General features: G+C 42.2%; 1 protein-coding gene and 1 long non-coding RNA gene across 7 annotated transcripts in view; one reads left to right on the top strand and one right to left on the bottom strand.

The window, feature by feature from the left end:
- Positions 1-64: 64 nt before the first annotated feature.
- Positions 65-5,643, bottom strand: LOC132828931 (uncharacterized). Of its 2 annotated transcripts, none has more exons than XR_009646181.1 (2): positions 5,361-5,643; positions 65-207 (listed from the first exon to the last, which is right to left on the bottom strand). It is a non-coding gene; the product is annotated as an uncharacterized LOC132828931 (long non-coding RNA). The 2 variants fall into 2 exon arrangements; XR_009646180.1 differs by having other exon boundaries at positions 5,389-5,643.
- LOC132828930 (zinc finger RNA-binding protein-like) overlaps positions 5,188-25,150 on the top strand; it is an 82,722-nt gene continuing 62,759 nt past the window's right edge. For all 5 annotated transcript variants that reach the window (XM_060846141.1, XM_060846140.1, XM_060846138.1 and 2 more), the window contains exons 1-2: positions 5,188-5,361; positions 6,366-6,444. In XM_060846141.1, the coding sequence (XP_060702124.1) occupies positions 5,325-5,361; positions 6,366-6,444 (116 nt within the window). In that variant the 5' untranslated portion in view covers positions 5,188-5,324. The remainder of the gene's footprint in view (positions 5,362-6,365; positions 6,445-25,150) is intronic.

Genomic DNA, 25,150 nt, shown 5'->3' with positions numbered 1-25,150 from the left:
TAATAAACATAATGGATAGGACTCTTAAGATGAGAGTAACTGTACTGCACGAAAAGGAAAATAATTTTTTTTAAAAAGGTATTTTATTTTCCATGGGAAGTGAGTACCGCTGGCAAGACCAGCATTTATTACCCATCCCTCATGGCACTCAAGGTGGTGGCGAGCTGTCTTCTTGAACCACAGCAGTCCGTTGGTGTTTCCGTGGCACTGTTAAGGGAAGAAATTTAACATTAGAATCATACATAGAGTCATAGAGATGTACAGCCTCCAAACAGACCCTTTGGTCCAACTCGTCCATGCTGACTAGATATCCTAAATTAATTTAATCTCATTTGCCCATATCCCCCTAAACCTTTGCATTTCATGTACTCATCCAGATGCCTTTTAAACGTTGCAATGGTACCACAGCCTCCACCACTCCCTCTGGCAGCTCATTCCACATACACACACCATCTTTTGCATGAAAAAGTTGCCCGTTAGGTTCTTTTTAAATCTTTCCTCTCTCAATCTAAACCTCTGCCCTCTAGTTCTGGACTCCCCCCAACCCAGGAAAAAAAAAGACCCTGTCTATTTACCCTATTTGTGCCCCTCATGGTTTTATAAACCTTCTTTATCTGCAATGGTAACAGTAGTAATTGCATTATTCCTGTCCTCATTAATCTCCACTGTCTCTGTATTTTGGTAGAACAAATGGAAAACTTCCATTTACTATTAGTGAGTTTTGAGAAGATTTGTAGATCAGAGTTACAAATCTTTTCAAAACTCGCTAACACCAACGGGCGCAATACGTTAAAACGGGCCCAAAAATGGGAAACTAACGCCAACTGATAATGAAAATAAACCTTCCAGCTCAGCAAGCAAACTTACATCCAATTCCATTTACTATTCCGTTCCTGAACTACCTATTTCCGTTGCCACATTCATGTTTAGTCTCTTGGTCATAATCTTCTGTTTACCCACCTACACTCTTAACTCCTATTGATCTTGCCAAACTTCCTGTAATGTACTTATTAACTGTCACTTTTGCTGTCTTTGTGATTTGGAATTTCCTCAAACCATAATTTCAATTAATTACTTTCCTACAGAAAGAGGTTTAAAAAATGAAGTCAGCTTTGGATGTTTTACTTGGTATCATATAAATAAAAGTTGTTGTTGGTAATAGTTGTCCAGACAAGATTTTGAACCTGAACCACTTGTTCAGGTGTCTTAGCACTTACCTCAATTCACAATACTACACAATTCTCAACCTGTGTTTCAGCAAAACGTCATTTTCTCGTCCAGTGCCAACAAGATTCTGTTCAGTGAACCTTCCTACCCTACATAACTCATCCGTAGCAGAGAATGAGGAACTGTTTGCTGTATATACACTAGGTTCAGACAGCCTTCCCTGCTCAGTCCTTCCTGACTCTATTCTTCAGACTCCCACAGTAACGCCTTTACCACCAGAAGCTGAAGTGTAATTTTCACACTTCCATGCCATGAGTGAGATGAAAAGTTCAGGCTTTATTATAATGATTAGTAAAATTTTCCTAAGTGTTGAACAAAAGACTTGTGGTAAACAAGTAAATCACAGCAGAAGTAGTGGATTTGAGAGGATCTTGAAAAGGTGGAGGGAGGTAGTAAAATGGAGTGGGAGGGAAGGAATTTCAGAAAGATCACATCTAATTTCCAGGTTGCTCTGCCACCAATCGAGAGTTATAGGAGGATATGATGTGAAGACAGCCAGAGGACTGAATAAGTATAGGCTGCAGAAGGTGAAGTCAGGTGAGGCAAATTTGTGAAAGGGTCTTTAAAAGGGGATACTGATTTTGTTTGAAGGAGTGTTGGAGATGGAGCCAGTGGAGGGCAGAGGTGCTGATTGATTGATCAAGATGCAGAAGATCCAACATTTTGGGTGTTGGCTGAAATTAGACGCAATTTAATGCTGTAACGACTTGCATTTCTGCACAGTCTTTGACATTGTGAAGTTAAGTGGTAGAAGAGAAGGTGGTGTTCAGAGACATAAGTGAAGAGGCTTTTGTTTACAAAGATAGTGACAGAAGTAACAAAGGGCTATGGACAAGAGTTCTAGCACGTGAGACAAGATGACCAAAGGTTGTGTTAATGATGGTGGAGTAGAGTGGAAGAAACACTCAATACAGTAGAGCTAGGAACATGGCCACTATATTCTGGATTTTTGTTTGAAAACCAGGAATGAGAAAGAGGTTGGACAAATGCATGGAGAATGCAACTGCATTGACTTGACAGTGGATATTGTGATAGATGAGATCATAAGAAACAGGAATAGAATTAGGCTGGTCAGCCCTCGAGTCAGTGCCACCATTTGATGGGATCATGAATGAGTAGGTTATGGGTTTAAGCTGTAGGCAAGAGGTAGTGGTAACAATGCATGATGTTTCAAACTGGAAACAGACAATCTTGATGGTCGAGGATCAAGTGTGAACCGGAGAGTTACATACTTTTGGTTTGAGCCTAAGCTGCATTCAGGCAGGGTAATGGGATCAGCAACTAAAAGGCACACAGTCTGAACAGGACAATTTCAGTTTCTCTGGCAACGATAAATTCTGGCTTGCTCAAGACCTGAAGTCAAACAGCTAAGTGTGATAGCAGTGGAGTCAAGGTGTAAATGGGAGTTGTCAGCAGGTGCATTCTTCACCCAGGCTGCTGAGGTACAAGCTTTAAAATGAATAGGCCCAACTCAAAATGGGATTGTAGAGATGGCTAATTGTAAATGCGAATAAAGAGCCATTTTAACAGTTGTACGATTTAATGTGAAAGATGGACCAAAAGAATGGGCCACAAAGGAGAGACAGAGAGAGGACAATGGTGTGGTTGTCCATGTCAAAGGGCACAGACAGGATGAAGGAACACCACATTGTAGTGAGGAACACGCAAAATAATAAATTTTGATAGAAGTTATTTGCATCCATAAGAATGGGATAAACAATTTCACAAGGGGCTTTTGTACCCAGATGACAACTTTATAGCAATAACACAATGTAACATAACAAAATTAATAGCTTATGCCAATTTTCTCTCAAATATTTTAAGCAATCCAGCTCCAAAATTTTGAAAAGATTGTCTGTATCTGTTTCCCAGAAGGTCTCATGGCAACTAAGTATTTGTAACCACACCAGGAATACAGGAGACATGATCAGAAACATTTTTTAGTGATTGATGTTGTATGCACCCATTAATAATAGAACAATGCTAAGCTGTATACTGGGTAAGTGCACCATTCAAAGCTGTGCAGCTTGTGAATTTATGCTGATTCAGTCAGTTGACTGTCAAAACAGAAATTATCTTTTAGGATTTTTGCAGGGCATGTGGGGAATGTACTGCTTCTAATCATGGATTATTCTTGCTGGAAAGGTATATCCAAGAAGATTAATTAATGGGAATAGTCCATGGCTAGCTTCAATACCTCTCAAAATTAAAGTACATGCCAGTCAGTGATCACAGCCTTCAATAAAGACAGACACCAAGTGAAATTTCTGATGGCAGCTGTCACTGACCAGATGAATGGCTAAATTTGACATCAAACTATAACTGATTCCCAACAGATGAATAAAAACAAACTATCCAACAATCTCCAGCATTTTACAACAGGCATGTCCAACATACTATGAAACAAAAACAAATTGCTGGAAAAGCAATTGTGGCAGCATCTGTGGAGAGAAATCAGGGTTAACATTTTGTGTCCAGTGACTCTTCGTGAAAACTGATGATAGCTAAGAAAATTTTTTTTATGCAGATGATAGGGGTAAGGAGAAAATGATAGATGGGGATAGAGCCCAAAGGAGACAGAAGAACAGTTGGACAGACAATGGAGTGGATATCAACTCATGGGGTCAATTAGTGACTAACAATGGCTTGTATATCACACAACACCAAGTTATAGTCCAACAGGTGTATTTGGAAGTACAAGTTTTTGGAGCTTGACCTTTGTCAAGTAGCTAGTGGGGCAAGATCATAAATTCTGTGAGAAAGCGAGAACTGCAGATGCTGGAGATCAGAGTCAAAAAGTGTGGCGCAGGAAAAGCACAGCAGGTCAGGCAGCATTTGAGAAGCAGAAAAGTCCATGTTTGAGCCATAAGCTGGGCGGCACGGTGGCACAGTGGTTAGCACTGATGCCTCACAGCACCAGAGACCTGGGTTCAATTCCCGCCTCAGGTGACTGACTGTGTGGAGTTTGCACATTCTCCCCGTGTCTGTGTGGGTTTCCTCCGGGTGTTCCGGTTTCCTCCCACAGTCCAAAGTTGTGCAGATTAGGTGAATTGGCCATGCTAAATAGCCCGTAGTGTTAGGTGAAGGGGTAAGTGTAGGGGTATGGGTGGGTTGCGCTTCGGCGGGTCGGTGTGGACTTATTGGGCCGAAGGGCCTGTTTCCACACTGTAGGTAATCTAATCTAAAAGCTTTTCATCAGGGATTATGGGGTAGGGGAGGGACAGTAAGTTGGGAAGGCAATAGGTAGATGCAGGTGGGGGTTGATGGTGATAGGTCAGAGGGGAAGGTGGAACAGATAGATGGAAAGGAAGATGCACAGGTAGGACAAGAGTGCGGTGCCAAGTTGAAGGGTTTGGATCTGGGAAGAGGTGGGGGTAGGGGAGATGAGGAAACTGGTGAAATCTGCGTTGATGCCTTGTGGTTGGGGGCAGAAGATGAGGCGCCCTTCCTCCAGGTAATGGGTGGCATGGATTTGCAAGTGAAGGCGGCCCAGGACTTGCATGCCCTTAGTGGAGTGGGAGGGAGGGTTGAAGTGGTCAGCCACAGGGCCGTGGGGTTGTTTGGTGCGCGATGTTCCCTGAAACGTTGTCTCCACAACGTAAAGGAGACCACATTGACAGCAACAGACATAGTAGATGAAGTGTTTGGATGTGCATCACCTCCTCCACCGGGATAAAGTGAGGGACAAGGCCTTTAAATGTTTAAAAAATTAAACATTAAACATGCTGGTCATCAACATTCTCATTACCAGGTGGTTGAAATTTACCCTTTTGGTTTCTGTTAAGGGATAAATGTCTCTTCAGTATTGCCAGTATTCCTAATACACTTTAGTTTCATAGCAGGGGTGGGGTTAAATGCTACAACACCCCTTCTGTTGGGATTCATTAAAGCCCATTTTAATGGGGGCTTGCAGCGTCCCCTGTCGGCTGGGAGGTTAAAACGACTCTTCTTTTCTGAATGGGCTCCAAGCCACGTTCACGCGCACGCACGGCGCCGGTGCCATCGTCACCGCGCAGACTGTCTGTGTGTGTGCAACGGGAGCGCGGAGTGGGGGGTATCGGTGAGGTGAAAGGTCGCGGTCAGACGCAGGGAAGCTAATGATTCCTATATGTCCGATAGTCTCCTTCGCTTACGGTGAGTACCGACGGCAGCAGGCCCTACCGCGAGGCCGCCAGCAGCGTCCAGCCGCCCGGCGGTGCGGGAGGTGGAGGGAGGCGGGGAGGAACTTAGTAGCACCACCTCAACCCCATTCCAATCAGCGGCCCCTGGCGATGTTGAACATATAGTGTCTGAGACAGCTTGGAGTAGTGCATCCAGCCGGGGTTGGTTATGTCGCGGAGCCGGCCTCACGGAACCGTCGCTTTCTGCGGAATTTTCCACTTCTTCCGCAGCAACCGGAAACGGACCGTGATTGACAGACCCGTCGGCCAGTAGGAAAGAGGGCGGGGCACATACATCCGGTCTGCCATTCAGGATAAGCAATGCTGCGGGGCCCCGCCCCCCCAACATTCAGCAAAGACCAAATGCAAAACTCCTCAGGTGCTGCCTGAACTGCTGAGCTCTTCCAGCACCTGCAGTCATTGTTTTTACCCAAATGCAAAACCTGCAGATGCTGTAAATTAGAAACAATAACAGGAATTACTGGTAAAACTCAGCAGCTGTGGCGACATTTGTGCAGAGAAAGCAGAGTTAACGTTTCAGGTCCAGTGGTTTTTTTCCTCAGAACAGATTCTGAATGGTCACTGAACTCGAAACGTTAAAGATCACGGCATTATTATTTCATTCCCCCCCGAAAAACCATCTTTCTTTCTTGCCTTGTGGTCGCACCCAAGAGTCTGGTAGTTTGCTTTGGCCATCCACGACATTGACTGAGCTGCGGTTGAACGACCAACTCGAATTAAAACAAAACCTCGTGCAATAGAGAGCCGCTTTCCTCATGTTGCAGACCGAGCTTTTGTTTCCCCCTCACACAGTGACCGGCCGCAGGAGCAGTTGGTGGTGTTCAGTGCTGTAACCGCGGCCGAGAGTTGCTTCATAAAGTCATCGCGATTGTTCGCGGAGGCGATGCTAATAAAGTTTTTTTTTGTTTGATTCTCTCCCTTTCGTGGCCCTCCCTCCGGATCGGTCACGTGACGTAGTGCCCGGCCGGTTGGGCGAAGACGCCAAGATGGCGGCGAGTAACTACTACGGATTCGCGCATGGCGGCGCTCAGTACAGGTAGGAGGGGAGTGGGCAACGGTGCCGGTGCAGCACGGGAGGGATCATCAAACGGACATCCCTCCCTCACTAGCGATACCGATTTTTCCTCATTCAGACGGGGAGGGTGGGGAATCTTCATCCTCCTTACTTCCCTGCAAAAAAAAAGCCCCTTACATCCCCCTCCTGCAAGGTCTGAATAAACGGTGGGACCCTCGGTTACCGAAAAATGGCGGCCGTAACCACGGCGTCCGGACTACAGCGATGAACGGACATGCACAATCACTGGGCACAGCTCCTTTCCCCCCTCGGGATTCAGTGTAGTACACCTTCCCTGACCATGGTGTAAGGAGCCCAGGTACCGGCCTCGGTGTGGGGTGGGTTTAGCTGTGGGGTGGGGGCTACAGGTGGCAACTACCTGCCGCGCTTCTCATCTTTCCTTTCTGTTGCTGTTTAGATGATGGCGTTGCTACCCTGTGACTGCACCGTTATCGCTCCATGGGAGGAGCATTGGCTTTGGGCTTTCTCATCACTAAACCGGTTCTCATAGAGTCATAGGGATATTTGGTACGGAAACAGACCTTCGGTCATACCGACCAAATATCCTATATAAATCCTATATAAATCTATCCCATTTATAGTTCATATGCCCATCTAGATCCTTATAAATGTTGTAGTCATACAAACCTCTGCCACTTCCTTTGGCAGCTCATTCCATACATGCACCACCCTCTCTGTGAAAAACTGGCCCTTTAGGTCCCTTTGTATCGTTTCACCTCTCACCTTAAACCTATGCTGTCTAGCTTTGGACTTCCCCCACTCCAGGGAAAAGACCTTGTCTATTTACCCTATCCATGCCTCTCATGATTTTATAAACCTCTATAACGTCATCCCTCAGTCTCTGATGCTCCAGGGGAAATTGTCGCAGCCTCTCCTGATAGCTGAAACACTTCAACCCTGGCACCATCCTTGTAAATCTTTCTGAACCCTTTCAAGTTTCATAACATCCTTTCGATAGCAGGGAGACCAGAATTGCACAAAACTGGCCTAACCAATGTCCCATACACCTGCAGCACGACTTCCCAACTCATATAGTCAATGCACTGACAAATAAAGGCAAGCATACCAAACACTACCTTCACTATCCTATCTTGTCTACGACTCCACTTTCAAGGAAGTAATAGCCTGCACTCCAGGGTCCCTTTGTTCAGCAATACTCCCCAGACACTTACCATTAAATGTATAAGTCCTGCTCTGATTTACTTTTCCAAAATGCAATAGCTTGCATTTATCTAAATTAAACTCCATCAGCCCATTGGTCCAACTGAGAACTGAGATTCATAGAATCCTGACAGTGTGGAAACAGGCCAGTTGGCCTAACAGTCCACACTGACCCTCCAAAGAGTAACCCTCCCAGGCCCATTCCCCTACCCTATTATTCTATTTTTCCTCACTAATGCTCCTAACCTATACATCCCTGAACAGCATAGGCAAAGTAACATGGCCATTTCACCTAAACTGCGCATCTTTGGATTGTGAGAAGAAACCCATGCAAACATGGGGAGACTGTGCAAACTCCATACAGACAGTCTTAGAGATGTACAGCACGGAAACTGACGCTTCAGTCCAACTCGCCTGTGCTGACCAGATCCTATACAAATCTAGTCCCATTTAGCAGCACTTTGCCCATATCTGTCTAAACCTGAGAGTCAAAAACTCAAAACTGAAAGTTAACTCACTTTCAGTCCCCACTTCCATATGAATTCTGGTGAGGCTAACTCATTGTGTTATACCAAAGGTAATCCAAAGTAGGTATTAATTTAAAAAAAGCTAATTCATTTGTTTAGCTCCAGTCGTCACCCCCTTTCTTGGTGATCATAAATTGGGACTGACAATTTTCTTTCTCTAGCTCTGCTTTTTATCCAAAATGATCTTGTTTCTACTTATCATTCACTGTATTTTCAAAACATTTGTCATAACTGTATTTGCATCAGAGTACGAATCCAGTTAGTGTTCTCATTTCAGATTCTGCCTTTTGAAATACTATGTTTTATGAATGGGTTGGAGCATCTCATTGCAAAACTAAGGAAGTACTGCTTGTCTCTTACTAAGCTGTGAAATAGACAGTGGGTTTAGTGTTAACAATCGATATGCTTTCTGTTGTTATTAAATAATCTACCTATTATTTTGAAATAATTTGATTTAATTGTACTTAATTGACTGAGGGGTTAGACAGCTGCTGCGTCAGTGTGTTGGGAAGATTTCCTTAACATGCTGATATGCGTGTTAGCATGAATGGATGTGCTGCATTGCAAGTAGAAATTCAGTAAGATAATTTTTGATGCTTTTGCAGGTGCTGTAATGCTTGTGTACAATTTGTGGGTAGAATTCTACTGTAAAATGGTAGAATATTTTTCCTTTTCATGATACATTTAATTCCCTATTTGTAGAAGAAACTCCTTTACTCCTAAATGAGATTTGCAAAAACTTTCTTGTTGAGAAACATCTAATTTCATCTGGGTTTGATTACCTTTAATTGCAGGATTTTGGTAGCCATTTGATTTTAGGATGAAATTCCAATATAAAAGCTGAAAAAGGTGTGTTTTACTGAGAGGCTTATGTCAGATCCTGTCAACATCCTTTGGTCTTTTGAGTTCTGACTTGCCATCTGCATCTCTATTTCTAGGCTTCCCTTCTATTGATTTCTTGTATTGTGTAAGTGTGGCTGTTACCTTGTCTGGAATCATTTTCCAATTACCAAACAGAAAACTATTTTTGAATTCAACAAATTGGTTTTGTTGAAATAGTCAAACTCGTGGGTTTCCTCCGGGTGTTCCGGTTTCTTCCCACAACCCAAAAATGTGCAGGTTAGGTGAATTGGCCATGCTAAATTGCCCATAGTGTTAGGTGAATGGGTAAATGTAGGAGTATGGGTCTGGGTGGTATACGCTTCGGCGGGTCAGTATGGACTTGTTGGGCCGAAGGGCCTGTTTCCACACTGTAAGTAATCTAATCTAATTTGTTTTGCATATATTATGGTAGCAAACTTGTATTTTTTCACATGCAAGTTGTCTATTTCTCCATCAGTGGTCTGGAGACTGCAGAGTGGTTGAGAGAAGCTTTTGAACTGGACTTCAATCTCATCAAAATGCACGTGGAAACTGCCTTTGGATGTTGCCGAGGAGCAGCACACAAATGAGAAGGTTGGGTGGGCAAGAGTGGATCCTTGGGAAATTAGGAGGAATGGTAGAAATGGGAAAATAACAATTGATCATTTGTTAACCATGGTTAGATGAGAATGATGCAAGTCCAATCTCGCTGGTTGACAGAGATTAACTGTCAAAGGTTGCGGACAGGTGAAGAAACATGGGAAATTGTCTTTACCATGCCATTTTGTTACTTTGGAAACTATTTCAGCACGATGGTGTGGTGCAGAATTAATGGGAAGAGATTTAAAAGTGAAATTCTGGGAAAGTGACCATATTCATTTATTTCTTCACGCAAACAATTGTAAATCTTTAATTTTTTTTTACTTGAGGGTTGTGGAAATTTCATAATTGAAATAGACAGATTTTAGGTTGCCTATGGAATCAAGGACTCCAGGGAAAGGGTAGCAAATGGGTTGATACCAGTGATTGGTATCGTGGTCTCAGTTTTACAACAGAGAAATCCATGTGTTTGCCTCACATTAGAGGAGAGGGATGAGAGAACAGTTGCATTAAAGAAAGGGAGGTGGGGTTCTTTATTCCAAAATTATTCTGGAATGCAGTAACCAATTTTCTAACGAAAGGAAAATTTATTAATGCTTAGTTGACCAGCCAAATCGGAGTGTGAATGGTTACACTAAATGGCAGGACTGATTGTGGTGATGGACGTTCAGTTACTTTTTTTTGGTATCTGGTATCTGATAGGCACTAACTGTATATTTCATATGGCGGATGATTATTGTCTGTATTGAAAAGTGATGTTAATTATGGAGACAAACTTCAAGAAATATAAGCAAAGGACTAAGGCCCACAGTGTAGATCCTACAAAGGATAGGATAGTTGAGAGGAGGCAAGATCAGTCAAGTGCTTGTGATTAGGTGTTGCCAAGCATGGTTATGAAAAGTCTAGATTTCAGGAGAAATGGAGGGGAAGGAGCTGAGTAACATTTGGGGTCTGGGACAGTATGCGAATAGGGCACCAGCTTTTGAGTTTTCATACAAGGCTCCGATTTTTGCTAGTGGTGTTGGACTATGTAAATTCTACAGCATAGAAATAGCCTTTGAACCTAACTGGTCTATACTGGTATTCAATTGATCCTGAGCCTTATCTTACCCTAATTACCTCTTCCAATCCTCCTAATCGTCAGTGATTCCATGTCTTTCATTTGAATTGGGGTTGAATAGTTTATTGGGCTAGAAAGCAGGTTTGTGATGTATTGTGTTGCCAACAGTGTTGGTTCCTGCACTGGCTGAGGTTACTGTGAAGGACTGTCCTCCTCAGTGTTTCTCCTTGTCTGAGTTGCGGTGACCCTGAGGTTCAACTACTACCACTTGGCTCTAATGAGAGAGCAGCTCTATGCTCTGATAAGACTATGGCGACTTTCCCTTATTACTTGAATCAAACTTAAATATGTCAACACAACCTGCAGCAACTAGTCTGTGTTACATTCCTTATTTTCCTTGGTATCAGTATAAAGAGGTCTCCTGTAAATTATTTTTTGGTCTGTTACTAACTGTCTAATAATTATTCCACTTGTTTTGGACTTGTCTGTAAGCTTTGCCCCAATCCTCTCTGAACATTTGCCGAATTTGAAGATCTCTGTCAGATGTCTTTCGTCTTTTCACTCCTATAGAAAGGAACCCCCAATTTGCTTAATTGTTTGTTGTTGCAATCTTCGAATTCTGTCACTGTCCTTCAATCTTTTCTGTGCTTTGTTTTAAACTGAGTCACAAAATTGTGTGCCACCACAATCTGTAACCCATGGTCTGACATAACACAACTATCTTGCCCAACTTTTCTCAATGATAGATATTGGTGAACAAGTCAACAGCAGTGCCAAAACAGCTGGCAACCTGGTCAAGTTACAATTTAGAGCTGAAAATGTGTTACTGGAAAAGCGCAGCAGGTCAGGCAGCATCCAAGGAGCAGGAGAGTCGATGTTTCGGGCATTAGCCCTTCTTCAGGACTCATGCCCAAAACGTCGATTCTCCTGCTCCTTGGATGCTGCCTGACTTGCTGCGCTTTTCCAGCAACACATTTTCAGCTCTGATCTCCAGCATCTGCAGTCCTCACTTTCTCCTACAAGTTACAATTTAGGTTTATATGCAGTCCTAATTGTGGAAATAACATCTGATGGACATATCAAAGCATCCACAACCAACAGAAAAGTTAAAAGCTTTGTTAAAAAGCAAAAATTGACCCTTAGTAGAATGATATGTTGTTCTTTGTAAGGTGTGGGCGTTTAGGGAGAGTTTACGTGTTACTGGCGATTATATCTGCAATAAATGCCATTGGTTGCGAATCCTATCAGATCGAATGGATCGGTTAGAGCTACAGTTTGAGGCAATGAGGAATTTACAAAAGCCAGGGGGTGTGATGGCTGGCAGTTACAGGAAGGGCGAAAAGTCGTAGATACAGTTACATAGATGGGTTAACTCCAGAAATGGTAAGAGACAAGGCAGGCAGTGCAGGAGTCCTCTGTGGCTATCCCCATTTCAAACAAGTATGTTATTTGGGAAAATGTAGGGAGTGATGGATTTTCAGGAGAATGTAGCACAAACAGCCAAGTTTCTGGTATTGAGACTGGCTGTAATGCAGTGAGGGGAACGTCGGGTTCCAAGAGATCGATTGTGTTGAGGGACTCTCTAGTCCAAGGCACAGACAGATGTTTCTGTGGCCAGCAGCGAAAAATCAGGATGGTGTGTTGCCTGGCTGGTACCAGGGTCAAGGATGTCTCAGAGAGGGTGCAAAATTCTCTGAAGGGGAGAGGGCCCAGCAGGAGGTCATTGCACACATTGGAACCAATGACGTAGGAAGGGAAAAGGATGAGATTCTGAGGGGAGAATATAGAGAGTTAGGCAAGAATTTAAAAAGGAGGTCCTCGAGAGTACTACTATCTGAATTACTCCCGGTGCTGTGAGCTAGTGAGTGTAAGAATAGGAGGATAGAGCAGATGAATGCATGCCCGAGCAGGTGGTGTATGGGAGAGGGAGTCACATATTTGGATCATTGGAATCTTTTCTAGGGTAAAAGTACCTGTATAAGGAGGATGGATTGCACCTGAATTGAAAGAGAACTAATATACTGGCAGGGAGATTTGTCAGAGCTGCTCAGGAGGATTTAAACTAGTAAGGTGTTGGGGTGGGACCCACAGAGGTAGTGAGGATTGAGATCATTCTGAGACTGGTATAGTTGATAAAAGAAGCGAGTCAAACAGTCTGGGCAGGCAGGGACAAAGCAGACAACAAGGTAGGACTGATGGACTGGACTGGCAGCTCAGGGATGGACAGGACTGCCAGCTTAATGTTCCAAGATACAAATGCTTCAGGAAGGACAGAAAGGGAGGCAGGAGAGAAGTGGAAGTGGCTTTATTGATAAAGGGTCGAGAAAATCCTTCGAGTAGAAAGGCAATAGGAGTATACTTAGGAGGGAAATCAGGAGGGCAAAAAGGGACATGAAATAGCTTTTACAAATAGGGTTAAGGAAAATCTAAAAAGGTAACTAGAGAGAGAATAGGGCCCCTCAAAGAACAGCAAGGCGGCCTTTGTGTGGAGCCACAGGAGATGGGGGGATAGGAAACAAGTATTTTGCATCAGGGTTTACTGTGAAAAAGGACATGGAAGTTAAAGAATGTAGGGAAATAGATGGTGACATCTTGCAAATTGTCCATATTACAGTGAAGGAAGTGCTGGATGTCTTGAAATGCATAAAAGTGGATAAATCTCCAGGACCTGATCAAGTGTATCCTAGAACTTTGTGGGACGTGATTGCTGGGCCCCTTGCTGATATATTTGTATTATCGAGCGTCACACGTGAGGTGCCAGAAGACGAGATGTTGGCTAACGTGGTGCCACTATTTAAGAAAGGTGGTTATGACAAGCCAGAGAAGTATAGACCGGTGAGCCTGATGTCGGTGGTGGGCAAGCTTTTGGAGGGAATCTTGAGGGGCAAGATGTACATGTATTTGGAAAGGCAAGGACTGATTAGGGATAGTCATCGTGGCTTTGACCAGTGGAGTCCCACAAGGATCGGTGTTGGGTACACTGCTTTTCGTCATTTGTATAAATGATTTGGATGTGAATATAAGAGGTATAGTTAGTAAGTTTTCAGACGACACCAAAATTGGAGATGTAGTGGACACTGACAAAGGTTACCTTGGATTACAATGGAATCTTGATCAGATGGGCCAATGGGCTGAGGATTGGCAGATGGTGTTTAATTTAGATAGATTGGAGGCGCTGCATTTTAGGAAATCAAATCTTAGCAGGAAATATACACTTAATGCTAAGGTCCTAGGGAGTGCTGCTGAACAAAGAGATCTTGGAGTGCAGGTTCAAAGCTCCCTGAAAGTAGAGTAACAGGTAGATAGGATAAAGAAGAAGGCATTTGGTATGCTTTCCTTTATTGGTCAAAGTATTGAGTGTAGGCATTGGGAGGACATGTTGCAGTGTGCAGGACATTGGTTTGGCCACTTTTGGAATATTGTGTGCAGTTCTGGCCTCCTTCCTATCGGAAGGATGTTGTGAAGCTTGAAAGGGTTCAGAAAAGATTTACAAGGATGTTTCCAGGGTTGGGCGATTTGAGCTATAGGGAGAGGTTGAATAGACTGGGGCTGTTTTCCCTGTAGCCTTGAAGGCTGAGGTGTGATCTTATAGAGATTTATAAGATCATGAGGGGCATGGATCGGGTAAATAGACAAGGTCTTCTCCCTGAGGTGGGGAGTCCAAAACTAAAGGGTATAGATTTAGGGTGAGAGGGGAAAGATATGAAAGACTGAAGGGGCAATGTTTACACGCAGAGGGTGGTACATATATGGAATGAGTGCCAGAGGAAGTGGTGGAGGCCAGTAAAATTGCAACATTTAAAAGGCATTTGGATAGGTATATGAATAGGAAGGGTTTGGAGGGAAATGGGCCGGGTGCTGGTAGGTGGGACTAGATTGGGGTGAGCTACCTGTTTGGCATGAATGAGTTGAACCAAAGTGACTGTTTTCCTGCTGTACATCTCTCTGACTCTCGCCCTGTTACATTTGGCCATGAATAATGGTGAACAATTCAAGATTGAAGGAGGATGCTCTGCATTGCCATCCTCAATGTCGTAAAGACAAGGCTGACGTCTTTGAAACTATCCTCATCAAAAGTGCTGAAAGAATGATCTGTTTCAGTTCCTTTGGTCCTCATCACTGCAATTGATTGCACATATATAAAAAAACAAATTTCTTCATCAGTTGTGAGTGTTGCTCATATGGCCAGCATTTATTACTTATCTCTAATTGCCCTTGAGAAGATGTTGCTGACCTGCTGCCTTGAATTGCTTTTGACATTGGATTGGAGGGAGATCCATTAGTGCCACTAGGAAAGGAGTTCCAAGATTTTGAGTAAGTTACAGTGAAGGAGTAGTGATATATTTCAAAGTCAGGATGGTTGTGTGCCCTGGAGAGAAACTTGCAAGTGGTGATATGCTCATGCATCTGCTGCTCTTGTCCTTGTAGTGGTAGAGATCAAAAGTTTGCAAGATGCTGTACAAGAGTCTTGGTGTGTTATTGGAGTGCATCTTGTAGCTGGTACCCACTGCTGCTACTGTGCGTTGATGGTGAAAAGATTGAATGTTGAAGATTGTGGATGAAAGGATATGGGCCAAAGTATGGCAAATAGGACTAGATTAATTTAGGATAACTGTTCAGCATGGATGAGTTTGACTGAAGGGTCTCTTTTTCTGTGCTGTATAACTCAATGACTTTACAACTTTAAGTGCCAGTTAAGCAAGCTTTCTTCTGTCTGGTATCAAATTTTTTTTTAAGATATTTTTATTAGAAATGTAATATTTTGACCGATTTACAAAAATAAACAGAACTTTCAAGCACAAACATTAATATAAAAATAGATCTTAAATATATAATCATCAAAATTCAAAGGAATGATACTAAAGAAGAAAGAAAAACAAGTTAACTACTAATCTAATCCACAATTATCCAGAGTGTATAGTTGAGTCACTTACATCCTTCAAACAAGAGAAAATATTCTCTAATACACTCATAACAGTATAATAAAAAGGAAACTATTTCCAAACAGTAAGAACAAAAAAAAACATGTTTGAATGGAGATCCTCCCCCTTGTTCTCAGGGGGCCTTACTTCCTTTCTAAAGGTCCACCATATCCTCTCCCAAACAGTGTCCCACCCTTGACCCGGGCGCTCCTTAATAGGATTTAGATATAATACCGAGCTAGAGTTAACAGTGAGCGCCCCACCCCCACCCCTCCCCACCCATACCTGAGTATATCTGATAGCATCAATGCCACGTACAAACACACAACTATAAAATTACAACTCCAACAGATTACAGTTAAGTATAATAACATAAAATAGCAAGGGAAGACAACCCTGCTCCCAGAAGCAAAAGTAAAGTAAAGTATCCACTTCTCCCCACGGAGTGTGGAAGAGGCAAGCCAACATAAATTGTCTCTTACGATTTATTTAAACGAGTCTAAAAGTTCCTTAGCCTCTTCTGGTGATCTAAAATTATACTCGGATCCTTCGTGGGTAAAGCATAACGTCGCTGGGTAGCGTAAGGTGTATTGAATATTTAAGTTCCTTAGACATTACTTCACCTCATCAAACGCCTTCCTCCTTCGTGCCAAAGCCGGGGAGAAGTCCTGAAATAACATAATCTTGGATCCTTCATGGATCATGGCTTTAGGATCCTTTCCAAGCTTTCTGGAGGCATCCAGGAGTATCTGCCTCTCCCTATAACTCTGCAGCCGGAACAGGACCGGGCGTGGGCGCTGGTTTGGGCCAGATCCGCGTACTGCGACCCGGTAGGCCCACTCCACCCTTACCCGGTCAGTTTCAGCCCCCAGGTTTAAAAGCTGGGGCAGCCATCGCTCCAGAAATACTACTAACTGTCCTTTCCCTTGTTCAGGGAGGCCCAGAAGATGGATATTCTTTCTCCGATTTCTATTATCCAGGTCATCCATGTAGATTTCAAAGGCCCGGACTCTCTGCTCCAGAGCTCGCAGCTGTTCTGCAGCTGTTTGTGCTGCAGCCTCGGAGGTCGTGGCCTTTAGCTCCGCCCCCTTCACTCGGCCCTGTAATTCCTCGAGAGCCTGGCTGTGTTTCTGCAGCTTTTCTTCGAATGCATTCCATCTCTGTCTGGATTCTGCGATGAAATTGACGAGTGTCGTTTCCAGCCTGGCAATCATCTGTTCAAGGCCTGTTTTTACATCAGCTGCAGCCGGAGGAGGAGAGGAGGGTGGGGGAGGGGTCTTTGTTTTCTGAGAGCTGCGGGATCCCTTTGGTTTACTCATTATCCACTTACTATTAAACTGCTTAAATATAATAGTAAGCAGCTAATTAAGGTTAGAAATTTTTTTTGGGTGGTTTGGTAAGTGTGGTGGGGGTGAGTAACTCACTTTACCCAGGTTTTGGGAAGAGCACTGTAAACTCAGACTTGCTGAGTCGCCGCCATCTTGGATCTCCCGTATCAAATTTCTTGATTGTTGTTGGAGCTCACCCATCTGGGCAAGTAGAGAACATTGTTTTATGCTCTTGACTTGCATCTTGTCGATGATGGATAGACATTGAAGAGAGTATTGTTTGCCATCAAATTTAATTTGATTTATTATTGTCACATGTACCTAAGTCCAATGAAACATTTTGTTTTGCATGCAGAACAGGCAGATCATAACATGCAAGGATCATACGGTGATTGAACAGAGCGAGGAATGCAGAAAAGGTGGACAAATAGCAAGATCAACATTAGATTTGAAATTTGAGAAGTCCATTCAAAATCTAATAACTGTGAGGAAGAATCTGTTCTTAAACCTATTGGTATGTGTGTTTAAGTTTTTGTATCTTCTGCCTGACGGAAGAGTTTGGAAAATATTATAAGAGATCATAACTGTGTGGGAAGGGTCTTTGATGGTGGCTGCTTTTCCAAGGCATCGAAAGGTGGAGGTGAAGTCAATTGATGGAAGGTTGGCTTGCATGATGGTCTAGGCCGTGTTCACAACTTCCTATAGTTTTCTACAGTCCTGGGCAAAGCAGTTACCGTATTAAGCTGTGATGCATCCAGATAAATGCTTTCTGTGGTGCACTTCTAAAGCTTGATGAAAGCCCTTGTGGACATGTCGAATTTCCTTAGCCTTCTGAGGAAAAAGAGGCATTGCTTTGCCTTCTTGACTGTCGCATCAATATGGGTGATCCAGGACAGATTGGTGATCGTCACTCATAGGAATTTCACGCTATCGACCAACTCCACCTCAGCTCCATTGATGTGGATAGGTGCATGTCCTCCTCCTTGCTTTCTGAAGTCAATGATCAGCTCTTTAGATTTGCTGACATAGAGGGAGGGATTCTCACCTTTGAACCACATCACCAAGCATTCTTATCCTCTGACGTGGTCTTGTTGCCAGAGTATTCAGGTTCTTCTCAGTGTTATCCCCTGGAATGTTGAGAATGGGAATTCAGTGATGGTATTGCCATTGAACATGAAGGGATGAAGTTTTGGTTCTCTCTCGTTAGAAATGGTTGTTGCCTGCCTCGTGGCACCAGTGTTACTTGGCATTTGTCACCCCAAGCCTGGATGTTGTCAAGGCCTTGTTTCATGTAGACACTGACTACTTTAGCATCTGAGGATTTGCAAATGGTGCTAAATATTGTGTAATCATTAAAGAATATCTTCATCTTGAAACAGCTAAGTGCGCTGGATACAGAAATTCTATGGACTCTTGAAAACATTTAGCACACAGTTCAGAAGCTTTGCTCTCAAATGAAGCAATTGTAATCTAATAAATCCAATGCAGGTACAACATGCTTGCTAAGCTGACAAGATGGAAAATTCCTTGGATGTCCTGCCCATAAAACACAGTAATTCTAATCTGACTAATTGCTGCTTCATCAGGTTATTCTCATTTATGAAGTGACAAATAAGTAAGTAAAGACAATAACCTATTGGTAAATCTTCATTTTGGTTTCCGCTTTCACCATTTTGCTCCAGTTTGCATGATGATCTTTGTCCAAATACAGACAAAGGATTTGAATTCTAGAGGTGAAGTGAGAGTGATTGTCCTTGCAATCAAAGCAGCCTTTGAAAGTATGGCTTCAGGGAACCCCAATTATTGTGATTTGAGTGTTTAGAGGTATACCTGGTACAAAGAAAGATGATTGTGATTGGAAACCTTTGGCTCAGCCTAAAGATATTGTTCCAGGGGTTCCTTGTAAAGCCAGAAGTTGATTGCAGGGTGTTTAGTTCCAGTCCATGACCTCTTAGGGAGCATCCAGATAGAATGCTTTCTATGGTGCACCTCTAAAGCTTGGTGAGAGTCCTTATGGGCATGTCGAATTTCCTTAGCCTTCTGAGGAAGAAGAGGCATTGCTGTGTCTTCTTGAGGCTTCAGTCACTAAATGGTAAGTTGTGTCATTCACATGTCAGATGGTGACCATCAGTGTCACCATTTACTAGAAATGAATCTTGGCCAACAGGTTAGAAGCTGTGTATTTTGTGATGCACGACTCTTGTCATGACTCCTTGAATCCCTTTCACTACCTAAGTGGCACAGGTCAGGAGTAACAGTGGAATAATCTCCATTTTAACTGTATAGATGCAGTACCACTAGCATTCAAGAAGGTTGGTACCAAAGATGATTTTTGATGCATTGAACTAACATCTGACAAATTTGTAAAAAAATTGTTAACATAAATGAAAAAAATTGTGCACAGTACTTTTGCATTAGTGACATGCTGGCATTTATTTTAATATCCCTTAATTATTAATTACTTTCATTTGATTGCTCATAGCTCGTTGAACAAAACTAACTCGAGTATAGCCTACTGTATGGTTAGTTCTATAAAGTGTTAATCTTATTTGAAAAACTTTCAATGAATTCCTCATCTGGACTACTTTTGCCTGTTTGATTTTTCCAGTCTATAAGTTGATTAAATCCATGATGGGAATTGTTGTAACCTTCTGACAAGCTCCCATGTTTTTCTGATATCCTGTCCCACCATGTGATTACGAGGAGAGACCTTACACAAGTAACCTCCTACCATTTATTATTCCTCATCTCTACCCAAACTACTTCTCTTCTGTTCCCTGAATTTAAGGTATCTGTCTCTATTTGCTAATATCACTTTTAATTAATAGAGCCACTCTGTCTTCCTTTCCTAGCTTATTGTCCTTCTTAAACATCACAGACCTTTCAATTTTCAGGTCCTCTTTGCATCCTGCTCATAACTTGCATTCCCACATGGTTTGGTATCATAAGCAAATTTGAAAACATAACATTGTATCCACATATAAGTCAGTTGTACAGATTATGAACAGTTGTGAACCTATCACCGATCCTTACTCTGCTTGTAACAGCACACCACCTTGAGAATGATTTGTTTATTTTTTAAATCCCAGCTTTTATTGATTTATTTTCAATCCATAACGAATCATATATTCCCCTAATCACATTTGCTCCAGTTGTATTTAAAAAGCTTTCTGCAAAATGTAAATAAACTACATCCATTAGTTCTCCTCAGCTTACACTATGTAATATTCTCAAAAAAGTCCAAGTTTCTCTTAACAGGATTTCCCTTTTGGAAATCTATGCTAAATCTATCCAATTTTGGCGTTTTTTTCTGAATGTTCAGTTATCACATCCTTTATATTAGATTAAAACATTTTCCTTCCTATTGACAAACTACCAGGCCCCTTGTTTTCCACTCTCTTTCCTCCCTTCTTAAATAGTGTGGTTACATTTGCCACCTTCCAATCAACAGGAATTTTCCGGAATCCGTGGAATCATAAAAGATAACCACAGTAATCTTTATGATTATTTCCTTCACACTGATGTGAAGCCCATCTAGTCCAGGAAATTTACCAAGTATTATATCTATTAATACTAGCTTACTTTTCTTTTCAATTACACAAGTCCCTTGGTTGCTTTGTATTTCAAGGAGATTTCCTGTATCTCCTTCTGTGAAGACACAAAGTGACTGTTTGTCTGCCATTTCCTTGTCTTTTGCAGTCTTCCTTTTATGTTTTTCATATTTTCTTTCATATTCTCTTTTCCATTTTAGATTCAGCATCATGATCCTCTTTTTCTGAGTCCTAAATTGCTCTGAATCTCAATTTGTGAATGGGGAATGGCATGTTATTGCCCGATTTAATGAAGATGACCAAAGAAGTATGGAGGAATTAGTTGAATGTCTTTTGGGGCAGTTCCTACCACCTATAATTAAAAATTGGATTTCTCTACTCTTTATTTTTTTCAGAGTCAAGATTAGAGTCGTGCTGGAAAAGCGCAGCAAGTCAGGCAGCATTTGAGGAGCAGGAAAATCGACATTTCGGGCAATAGTCCTTCAGGAATGATGAAGGGCTTTTGCCCGAAACACCGATTTCCTGCTCCTCGGAAGCTGCCTGACCTGTTGTTTTTCTAGCACCACTCTAATCTTGACTCTGATCTCCAGCATCTGCAGTCCTCACTTTTGCCTACTTTATTTTTTCAATTGATCAGAGACATTGAGCACACTTATAGGTAGGGTATGCCTGATGAAAATGATTGAATTCTTTGAAGATGAATAAGTATGCATGTTATTTATGAAGACCTTGAGAAGATATTGAATGAAATCCAGCATAAGAGATTGTTGCCTAAAATTGTAGCTAATTGTAGACAAATTTTACCCTGGTTAGGAAATAGACTGAATGGGAGTGTCGCTGAAAATGTGTTGCTGGAAAAGCGCAGCAGGTCAAGCAGCATCCAAGGAACAGGAAATTCGATGTTTCGGGCATAAGCCCTTCCTGAAGAAGGGCTTATGCCCGAAACGTCGAATTTCCTGTTCCTTGGATGCTGCCTGACCTGCTGCGCTTTTCCAGCAACACATTTTCAGCTCTGATCTCCAGCATCCGCAGACTTTACTTTCTCCTGAATGGGAGTGTCGTCCTGTTCCTGCCTCACTCGAAGCAAAACACTCAGACGCAATATAGTTTTACCTCCTTCATCTTTATTCCGGGGCCGTGGAGGGAGAGAAAACGATCGCTCATGTGCACAGAGACATGAGTTCTCGGTCTTCTCCTGTACAGCAGTTCCTTAATGAATTATGTAGTCATTTTACAGGGAGGAGCATCCAGATAAGGCAACATACATATTGTTGGGTGACCGTTCCGATCAGCAAGTGTCAATAGCAGAGATTAAGCCATCTGGCATTATATGATGAATAACTGGTTTCACATAATTAGATTCCCTCAGTGGGGAAATTGGCTGTTCAGCTCAACCAGTCCACACCGACCCTCCGAAGAGCAACCCACCCAGGCCCATTTCCCTCTGACTAATGTACCTAACACTACGGGCAATTTAGCATGGCCAGTTCACCTGACTTGCACATCTTTGTGACTGTGGGAGGAAACTGGAGCACCCAGAGGAAACCCACGCAGACGTGGGAAGAATGTGCAAACTCCACACTGACAGTCGCCCAAGGCTGGAATCAAACCTGGGACCCTGGTGCTGTGAGACAACAGTGCTAACCACTGAGCCACCATGCCACCTCATAATGAATGCTTTTTCACCTCGTGTCAACCTGGTACCCTTGCCTCCAGCACCTCATTGTTCACTGTAAGTCCTTATCTGACCTGAGTCGTAATTGTTGAACCTTTTGAACTCAAAACTTAACTCTTTCCCTACCTGCTCGTACCCTATACACATTCTCAGGAGGAGGCCAAATAAGAATAATTGGAAGATACTCTTAATTCGTCCTTAGATTTCTGGCGTCTCAACTATTCAATGCATTCATCAATGACTTTGAGCTAGAAATGCACAAACCCAAAGATTTGGTTACATATGTATTACTGTACAAAGAAGTATAATGCTTCAAAGAGATATTGATTGGTTGAGTGAATGGGCAAAACTTTGGCAAATGAATTTGTGTTTGGACCTAGAAAGGAAAGACTGGATGCTTAGCAAATGGTGAAAAACCACATGGATGTCTGAAGATATTGGATATCTGAAGATATTAGATATCTGGGGAGCAGGGAGGGAGTACCAGCCTATAAATCTGAACAGGTACAGAAAATCGTCAAAAAGGCTGATGGAAGGTTGGTCTTTATATTTAGAGAACTAGAAGATATGAAGTCATGTTTCAGCTATATAAAACCCAAGTGGATTACAGTTGGAGGTCTTTTGAACAGTTTTGGGTACTATATCTTAGGAAGTAGATATTGACAATTGGGAAGTTCAGTGTGGATTTAGTAGAATGAAAGCTAATTAATGTGGAGAGATTCAACAAACTGGAGTTGTCTTCCTTAAATTTGGATGGATAAGGTAATTTGATGAACGTTTTCAAGGTATTAAGGCAAACAGATAGATTTGACTGGGAAAAATTGCTTATTAGAACTCTTCTGGTGCAGTGGTAGTATCTCTACCTCTGGACCAGGAGGCCAAGGTTCAAGTGATATCTGCTCCAGAGATGTGTAAGACCATCTCTTAACATATTGATAAAATATCTGCAAATAGGTGTTGGGGCTTATGTGGTGCAATAACAGTGTCCCTACCTCTTCACTTGAAGTGAGGTTCGAGTTGCCCCAGGCATGGTGCATCGTGCCTGATTGGATTGTTTTTAAAAATGCCAAAGATGTAGTAATATAAAACGTTTGCTGACAAAAGACACAAATTGTTAAAGGTTTTCATGTTGTACTCATCAGGACATTTGTAAGAATGCTAGTGTAAATTGGTACATATGAGAAGAATGTGCTGATAGGTTGGTAGGTTGACTCTGACTCTGGTTAGGCATTGCCTTGAGGAATGAACTGGAGAATGGCTGTGGCGTATTTAAATTGAAACTGATAAAATGTGTGCACACTTTCTTTCTGTTTACAAAGAATGTGGTCCTATATATTAATATATGTAACATTCAGTACTCAACTGTCTCAGTGCAAGCCCAATTGATTACTCTTAAATTAGGAATCAGTATAATTCTTAACATACACAGCATTACGCCCAATCATGGAATCATATCTAACACTGGATACTGTTTAGAATTTTGAAAACACACATTGGTGGGATGTAGTCAGTACATGCTACAAATAGCCAAATTCCTTTTCCTGCTCCTATGTACAGTTGAGTTGCTCTGATTGTTCTGGATCATATGAGATGTATGGTCAACATCTGCCAACTCCTTTTAATTCTGTATCTGCGTTAGGTCACACTGCCAGCCTGAAGACTTGTCTTACTATACTTTCAAATTGTAGCTCAAGTTTTTTAGAATCTGTTTTCCAGATTTGGTATATAAACTATGCAATAATGTTGAGGTTTATCACTGCTTCCCCTACCAACAATAAAGCACTAAGCAATTGGCCAACCTCAAAATAACTTGTAATTTATGATTAAATGCAAATTAAACCTTCTATAGTTAGCTTCTGTCTGTTACCAAATATGGTTACACTGATTCTCCTTTAACTTTGCTACAGGTAACATTCTCAAAAAACTCAACAGTTTTGTTAGTAGTGATTTCCCTTTCATAAGTCCATGTTGACTCTGTCCGAAATACCTAGTTAGCCAACCCTTTAAAATAGATTCTAACATTTTCCTTACTACTGACATGAAACTAACCGATTTACAGTTCTCCACTTTTTTTCTCTCCCTCTGCCAATAATAATGGGAATACAGTTGCTACTATCCAGTCTGCAAGAATCTTTCCCAGTCTACAGAATTATAAAAGATGACCATCAATTCATCTATCGCCTCTATAAGCACCTCCTTTTAGCCCTGGGGTGTAGCTCATTTGGTCTAGAAGACTTATCAATTTTTGAATTCAGTTTCTCAAGTCCTATTTTGATTAATTTATATCAGTTCCTTGTTTTCACAAGTCCCTTAGTTCTGGCATAATTTCTGAAGTTTCCTCCATGAAGACAGACAAAAAAAAAGTAATTGATTAGTTTTTCTCCCACATTTCCCTATTCTCCACTTCTCAAATTCTTCTGCCTGTGCCCATAATGGGTCCGCATTTTCTTACGCTAATCTTTTCCTTTTCACAACCATAGAAAGGATTTTATACTGAATTCAAAAAATGCTGGAAACCCATGGGTCAGGCAGCATCCATGGATAAAGAGCAAGCTGGTGTTTCGAGTCTAGATGTCTCTTCATTAGAGCTGATGTGGTGTGGTCGGGGGCAACATTTATGCAATAGTGTGCGGTAGAGTGCTAGGGCAGAAAGATTAAGTGATCGGGATGTGAGAATGTCAGAACAATGGTGTGTCCAACTGGTAAACTGGAAAGAAAAGACAGCCCCACTGCGTGGGGGGAGAGGAGAAAGGACATGGTGACAGAAAATGCAACAAGTAAAGCTAAAAGCAAGGAAAGAAATGGGAGGGGGTCCACAATCTGGAGGTGTTGAACTCTACTATTAAAGTCCAGCAGGTTAAAAAGTGCTTAGTCTGAAGATGAGAAGTTGTTCCTCCACTTTGTGCTGTGGTTCACTGGAGCATTACGGCATGCGAGGGCAAACAAATAGGCATGTGAGCAGGATGCTGTGTTAAAGGATCT

This window comes from Hemiscyllium ocellatum, chromosome 28 (assembly GCF_020745735.1).
Source record: "Hemiscyllium ocellatum isolate sHemOce1 chromosome 28, sHemOce1.pat.X.cur, whole genome shotgun sequence".
Lineage (NCBI taxonomy): Eukaryota > Metazoa > Chordata > Chondrichthyes > Orectolobiformes > Hemiscylliidae > Hemiscyllium > Hemiscyllium ocellatum.
The sequence above is the reverse complement of the archived record's forward strand: the minus strand, read 5'-3'. Positions and strand labels throughout refer to the sequence as shown.